Genomic DNA, 7,391 nt, shown 5'->3' with positions numbered 1-7,391 from the left:
ATCATTAGATGGTGCATTTCTCGTATCTCCGACACGAGTTGTTCACAGGACCCGCGACGAAGAGACCACAGAAGGTGTTGTAAGGCCGCCTTCGAATCGCAGAATATTGCCCACCGAGTAGCCATTTGGCTGTTAATAAAATCAACGGCATCTCAGAGGGCAACAAGCTCCGAACCAGCCGATGTTGTCAAGTCATAAATCTTGTATCGAATGGCTATTGATCGTGATGGTATAACGACTGCACCGGTGGAGCTGGTCTGAGTGGAAAAGCCAGCCGTATATATGTGGACTCGGTCAAACTAGAAAGTGTGCAAACAATCCAGAGCCTCTTGTTTCCAGGCCAAAGAATGCAGGTCGGCCTTCTTTTTTCTCCTTGGAACTGCAAGGAACACTTGAGGTTGTTTTAATCACCGCAAAGCTGAGGTTGAACATGCTCAGAGTTTACCACGGAAGAGATCATACAAGCATTCAGGGGTCTCAATAGCCGATCCGCACCGGAGCCGGATAACATAACCAAGAAGGCCTTCCGCAGTCGGGATGATGGCGGCGCGGAACAACTCACTGCAATAGTTAATAAGACGTGGCGTTTGGGCACAGTTCGCATTGAAAGGAAGAGGGCTAAAACGGCGTTAATAAAGGAACCCGGCAAACTTCTCGGCATGGATAATCTGCGTCCAATCTCGCTTACGTCGTGAATGGATAAGGCCATAGAGCGTGCGGTGCTTAAACCGTATGAAGCATTACCTGGAAGACAACACGATACATCCTCACAAAATCATTGGCTTTCGTCAGGGGCCGGCGATGCAATACGCTACGAAGCTGGTCAAGAGCCAAATACCTGACAGCACAAGAGGGGTCTAGGCCACCCTAGGCCTAGACCTAGAAAAGGCCTTTGATGACATACGGCACTCCTTCGGTCTTCAAGAAATCTACACTCGGACTTGGTCAACGTCCCCATGACTACATTCGTGGCTTCCTGAGGGGAAGGCTGGTCTCGCTATGGGTCGGATCCTTGCAGTCGGAGCCAGTCGAACTGGGCGGCAAGGGTACCTCGCAAGGTTCGGTGATATCCCCTACCATCTTCAACCTGGCCATGATAGGACTGTCCAGGCAACTGACTCGAATTGGGAACCTCCAACATATCATCTACGCAGATGGTGTGACCATGTGGGTGGCAAAGGGGAGTGAAGGACAAATTAGGCACACTTTACAAAATGCGATCCGAATCGCTGAGGAGTACCACAAAGCAGCAGGCCTGTGGTGCTCACCGAGCAAGTCTGAGCTGCTGCTATATAGACCCAAAAGAGCAGGGCCTAAACTGAAGGGATGGGACATAGGCGCCGACCCATGCATCCACCTGTACACCGCTGAAGGACTCACAATTCCGGTGGTCGGACACAGCAAGGTGTTAGACATGACAATAGAGGCGAGTGGCTCGACCACCATCCCAGTCGCCAAGGTCACCAACAAGGCCGAGAACAGCGCACGCCTACTGAGACGAGTGGCCAACCGGCATCACGGGCTCAAGGAGGACAACCTGCTGATACTGGCACTGACCTTCGTAATAAGTCACTTTGTGTACATCGCGGCTTTGCACAACTGGACCAAAGCAGAGAGACACAAGCCGGGCACGCTCCAGCTTAAGGTCGCCGATGGAGCCATGGTTCGACCCATACACGCGAGCATGGAGGCACTGGACGCATTAGGCATGTACAACACGCTGAGCAAGATTTCGGAGGCAGAGGAATGGGCAGATAGCACCAGACTGTCCGGCACCCCTGCAGGAAGATGGATCCTACGAGAAATCGGCGTCGCGCCTCTGGAGATCGAGTGTAACAGCCACGGGCTAAAACCCGACCAGAGGAAAAAGATCAGCGCAGCCCCCACTGCCCAGGAATATAAATCCCGAGCACAACATCGACCGAAGACTTGCTCGAGCCAAAGCCCTCCTCCGACAGGCAGCCGCCTCGGGAAAGCATGCCGCTTTACGGACGCAGCCAAATCTCCTGGCAGACGAGCCTGCGGAGAAGCGGTGGTCAACGAAGATGGCACGGTCATCAACGCGTGCACGGTTCGCACTGATAGCCCTGAGTTGGCTGAGCACTTACTGGATAGATAGATAGATAGATAGATAGATAGATAGATAGATAGATAGATAGATAGATAGATAGATAGATAGATAGATAGATAGATAGATAGATAGATAGATAGATAGATAGATAGATAGATAGATAGATAGATAGATAGATAGATAGATAGATAGATAGATAGATAGATAGATAGATAGATAGATAGATAGATAGATAGATAGATAGATAGATAGATAGATAGATAGATGCTGAAAGTGCCTAAAGTTGGCCAAAATGTTTCTCGTTAATATTGCTTACGGCGCCAGGGTTTTTAAATTGCGGTTTAGTGTAGGGTTTTTGCAGGCGCCACGAGTGGCTTAACCACACAGAGGTCGAACAAAATGTCGTAAGTAAGTCAACTCTCGCTTCGGGAGGATATACAGGGACACTGTTCCAAGTCAAATGCGAGCATTGCGCGCGTTTTCAAATCATGTTAGAATTGATCATAACTACCTGTGACATCAGTATTTACTCGTCACAATGTATAATTTACGGCCTCATTTCGTTAATATCAGACATATATCTACTCGTTAAGCAGAAATATGGAAAGGAATAATGTCAGTGGTCCTTTAAAAAGGGCATATTCCTTGTGTGTCATTAGCTTCATAATCCGTTTCGTACACATAAACGAAACAACCGCGAAACTTGAAGACGTGAACGACACTACCAAGACCAATGTGTGCCAAGTGATCGCCTGGCCAGGTACTCTGCGTCACACGATTGTGTCAATATATTGGGAGATTGAAAACTTCCCAGTACCTAAAAGCTATTCAGCTTACGATGTAGCAACGTACATACGAAATAGACTTTTGGAATGTCACAGCGAATTTGATTTTGTTGTAGCACTCGACGTGTACCGGACGTCCAAAGCCGTATTAGGTCAATTGACTGAAGCTCAGACAATGATTATTCATGTGGACGGAAGGAAAAAAAATGCGGTAGATGTGCGACTGCGCCCATGCATTCGACGATTTGCAGAGGTGTTTAGACCCACCGATGCAAAACTCGTTCTGCTGACAAGTGATGTCAATTTTTCGGCCGACGTACACTATATTGCAGATACGGACCAGGTCGATGTGCTCCTTAACTTCAATGAGGATGCCAGGATGAGCGTGAAAAACATGGCCAGACCTAACATGTTAGGTCTGGCCATGTCAACTTGCTGTCAATGGCAGGAAAACAACGGATACCGGTGACCGAAACCTCGCAAGATAAAGAACCTGACCGAGGAAGAAAGAGGCTGAGGAAGAAATCACTCGGTGAACCCTAAGCCACTACTTATGACAACCGACCACCGACTCGCCGAAAAAGACCTTACCGATGCTCACCTACCCATGCTGAACCTCACCACCATTCTGCTCATTGTGCTGGCAAGTAAGTGCAACTCTGCTCGCTTGGGGAAAATATACAGGTACATTGTGCCAAGTCAAATGTGACCATCGCGCGCGTTTTCAAATAATGGTGCAATTGACCATAATTACCTATGATATGGTTATTTACTCGTCAGAATGCATGATTTTCGGTCTCATTTCGTTAATATCAGACACATATGTACTCATAAAGAAGAAATATGAAAAGCAATAATGTGATTGGTCCTTTAAAAAGGGCATATTTCTTGTGTGTGATTAGCTTCATGATCCGCTTCATGATCCTTGCGGCAGCATGTCTTCGAGAGTCGTCGTCGGGTTCCCGCCGTAAACCAACTTGAATAGCGTGATTTGTGCTGTATCCTGCACAACCGTGTTGTAAACGAAGGTTACAGCAGCAGCAGCAGCAGCAGCAGCACCAGCAGCAGCAGCAGCAGCAGCAGCAGCAGCAGCAGCAGCAGCAGCAGCAGCAGCAGCAGCAGCAGCAGCAGCAGCAGCAGCAGCAGCAGCAGCAGCAGCAGACCTAACTGCTGCTGCAGTCAGCAGCAGCAGCAGCAGCAGCAGCAGCAGCAGCAGCAGCAGCAGCAGCAGCAGCAGCAGCAGCATTACTAAAGCGAGTCTGCAGACCGGTAAAGGTTTCGCTTCGTTTTCTTCCCGGGCAGTAAGTTCAAACCTAACAATGAGGTTGTCGACGTAAACTGCATCATGTACGCGTCCTTAGGCGCAAAGCTGCTGGGCCTCGAAGGACAAGAGTGCTTAGGGATATGCTGAAGGCACGAAACTCTTTCACTGTCCCGGTGAATTCTCTTCGACAATGTAGGTGTCATTTACTGGTAATATGAGGTTCAGGCTCTGGTTAGCCCCATGAAAAAACTAGTGCGAGCGTCACAGTTTGAAAAATCTTGTCAAGGAAATCACAGTCACGCTGCTTGTTTTCAGAGCGAGCACCGCACCCATACCCGCAGTGGTCTTTAAACTTGACGGTGGAGTCCCCATTTCCTTTCTCCAAACACATCCTTTGAGATTGGCCGGCAAATAATCTCGGAGGCAGCATCTAAACAAACACCAAAATGGTCGTAACGTTGCTCCTTCTGATAAGCGGCCAAGGCGTGCGCCAAGCAATGTGCTTGGGGACCTATATTGTACTGAGCAAGGATCAGGGAAGCACTTGCGATTACTCGGGTGTGATGATGCACTTGTAGACGGCCGTACGTTGCTGGCCTTGCGGCGCCATATAACCCTTCGACTTTCAAAGGGTGAAATACCTGCCTTGAAAAACCTTTGCTGTTTTCGACGCAGAAGTTCTACGGTGTGCATACACCAGGAATTACTTCCTTACGCACGTAATATCAATACAAAAGGCAGTCAGAAGATTAAAGTTTTATTCAACAAATTAACAAAGAAAATTGTCACCGGAGCTAATCGTCCATTCAGGACCAGCCATAGGAAAGTGCTACTTTGTGCCCGAAGGCTACGGCGTCATCTAAGACTTGCAGCTGGACCGATGTAGCCTTTGCCAAGTTGCCTGCACAGATCTGCAGAATAGCAAAGAGAACGTGCAAATTACAACAGTCTTTAAGCGTTTGTGAAATTCATTCTTGTTCACTGTTGGCAACGCTGCACAACTTTTGCATCATCGTGTATTCTTTTGTTGAGTACGACACCATCGTCGTCTTCATCATCATCATTATCCTATTTATGCCCTCTGCAGGACGAATGCTTCTCTCTACTTTCTCCAAATACCTTTGTATGTTGACAAGCGACTCCAATATTTTGCACGATGAAACCATGCATGTCGACTTTGGCAGCTTGAAAATTATTCATACATAAGAAGAGCACAGTTTGCAAGAACGCTGATATTTAAATGGAGAAATAAGCTGTTGTGATCACCTCCCAAGATATAAATAAATAAATAAATAAATAAATGAATAAATAAATAGACATATTTAAGTATCAGTATAAAAATAGAGGAAAAGGAAATAGAGCTGGTTTTATAATAAATACATTTTAATCACCTATACAGTCTGAAGAATAGTTTTAGAAATATGGAAAAAAATTTCAACTGGAACACGGCTCATAACAAACTTATTTGACTTTGCAGCAAAAGTTCATATGGGCAGTTTTTGCACTGACACCCTGAAACGCACTTCAGTATGAAGATCTATGCTTCAACGAATAAGTAGACTATTACAACATAATATACCAACCTAATATGCGGAGTTTTCTTATACCTTTTGATAATCGCGAAATACTAGACGTAGGGATAGTATAGGAGCAGTTTTCTTCTATAAGCGCCAATAATAGCAAATGCAATTGGAAAAGCTGAAATTGCCGATTCACAGGAGGTCCCATTTCAGTTCCTAACTACAGGGCCTCCTTCTGCATATACTTTTCATGTAATTATCCGCATTTATGCCATGAATAAAATGATTATAATTCTGAAGATTAGAGAAAGAAAGCGAACATCTGCTATGTTTCAGCCCAGATGTTGTGTAGGATGTAGCACTGTTAGATTGAGAGACGCATCATCACAAGTAATGAGATGGGCGTTTGTTCTTTACTTGAAGATATTGAAGAGAAATTAAAGCGACAAAGCAGTTTGCGGCGAGGGCATCAAGCCGGGAACCCTCAGTGAAAAAGCGGAGCATTCGACAGAGTTAAATATAGAACAAATCCTGACTGGGCTCCCACCGCTGTGGTTGAACAGAAAACTGTACCATCGTTAGTCTTTACCCTTACTAAAATACGCTGGAGAAATATTGAGGTTAGCGAAGAAACCTGTAACAAGTTAAGGAGCGCCCAAAAAGCGATGGAACTAAAAATGTTAGGCGTAACATGGTGAACCAGGATGAGAGCGGTGTTGGTCAGAATGCAAACGGGGATATTCAATCTTCTAAGTGGATCTATTAAATTATAACATGGAGCTTGGCATTCCATGTAGTGGATAGTGGCGATAGCCAGTGGGCCATTAGCTACAGACTAGGTGCCAAGAGAATGGAAGCGCCATAGAGGACGGCAGAAAATTATGTGGAGTGATGAAATTAGGAAATTTGCGAGCATAGGTTGGTATCGGCTAGCGAAAGACAGGGATCATTAGAGACCACTGCAAAAGGCCTTCATCCTGCACCGAACATAAAAGTGAGCTGACAATTAAGATTATGGTGATGATGACGATGATCAGCTATAGAATGGGGCCAAAGTTGACTTCCTGTGCTTTCTTCTATCCTGCCATTTCACTCAGAGGAAATTGAAAAAATCAAATGAGATAGATGGGAAGAAGCCACGCAGGTTAAGGTAACAAAGCCGCGAATATATGCTAGAAATGCTTCTAGCCACTGGAGAGCCGCCATCGTGCTTAACAAGGTTCTGTTACTTACGATGTTCCTAATTCAACGGACTCTTAACCAGCACGCAGCTGGTGAAAGACAGTGAACACTTGCTTGAGTCTTTGTGGGAAGTTTTAGTGTAGCGTAAAATGCTTAGGTCAGCTTTAACAGGCAGCGCAACACTAACGCTATCGTACCCTACCGATCACGGTATAATCTATTCTCTATTTCACCTTTAGCGTACAAGGCTGTAGAAGCATTTTTTCGTCTTTGCTCCATCGTACTACATTTGCGGCATTCTGTTTAGATTCTAAATATGGCTTTCGGCTATGGTTATGTCGCCATCGCTATGCGCGCCCTCATCGTCGGTGAAGTTGGAGTAACGTACAAGCTGGTACCTCCGGCCATTGTTTGCCCCGTTGCACTATCCATACCACTGACCAATACGTGCCTATGATTGGTAAAGTTCACGCATATTTATTACTTGAGGGACGATGCAACAACCTTTATAGACTCAGATGTTTTAGCCTGCTGACTGCAATGTACGACGTCTGGTAGATGATAACATT

General features: G+C 45.9%; 1 protein-coding gene across 6 annotated transcripts in view; it reads right to left on the bottom strand.

Moving 5' to 3' along the window:
* Positions 1-4,860: 4,860 nt before the first annotated feature.
* Positions 4,861-7,391, bottom strand: part of LOC139050376 (uncharacterized) — a 34,832-nt gene continuing 32,301 nt past the window's right edge. For all 6 annotated transcript variants that reach the window (XR_011508850.1, XR_011508852.1, XR_011508851.1 and 3 more), the window contains one exon: positions 4,861-5,031. Coding sequence is in view for 3 of the 6 variants with exons in the window: in XM_070526638.1 (XP_070382739.1) it covers positions 4,927-5,031 (105 nt within the window). In the remaining 3 variants the exon portion in view is untranslated. The remainder of the gene's footprint in view (positions 5,032-7,391) is intronic.

Source organism: Dermacentor albipictus, chromosome 10 (assembly GCF_038994185.2).
Source record: "Dermacentor albipictus isolate Rhodes 1998 colony chromosome 10, USDA_Dalb.pri_finalv2, whole genome shotgun sequence".
Lineage (NCBI taxonomy): Eukaryota > Metazoa > Arthropoda > Arachnida > Ixodida > Ixodidae > Dermacentor > Dermacentor albipictus.
The sequence above is the reverse complement of the archived record's forward strand: the minus strand, read 5'-3'. Positions and strand labels throughout refer to the sequence as shown.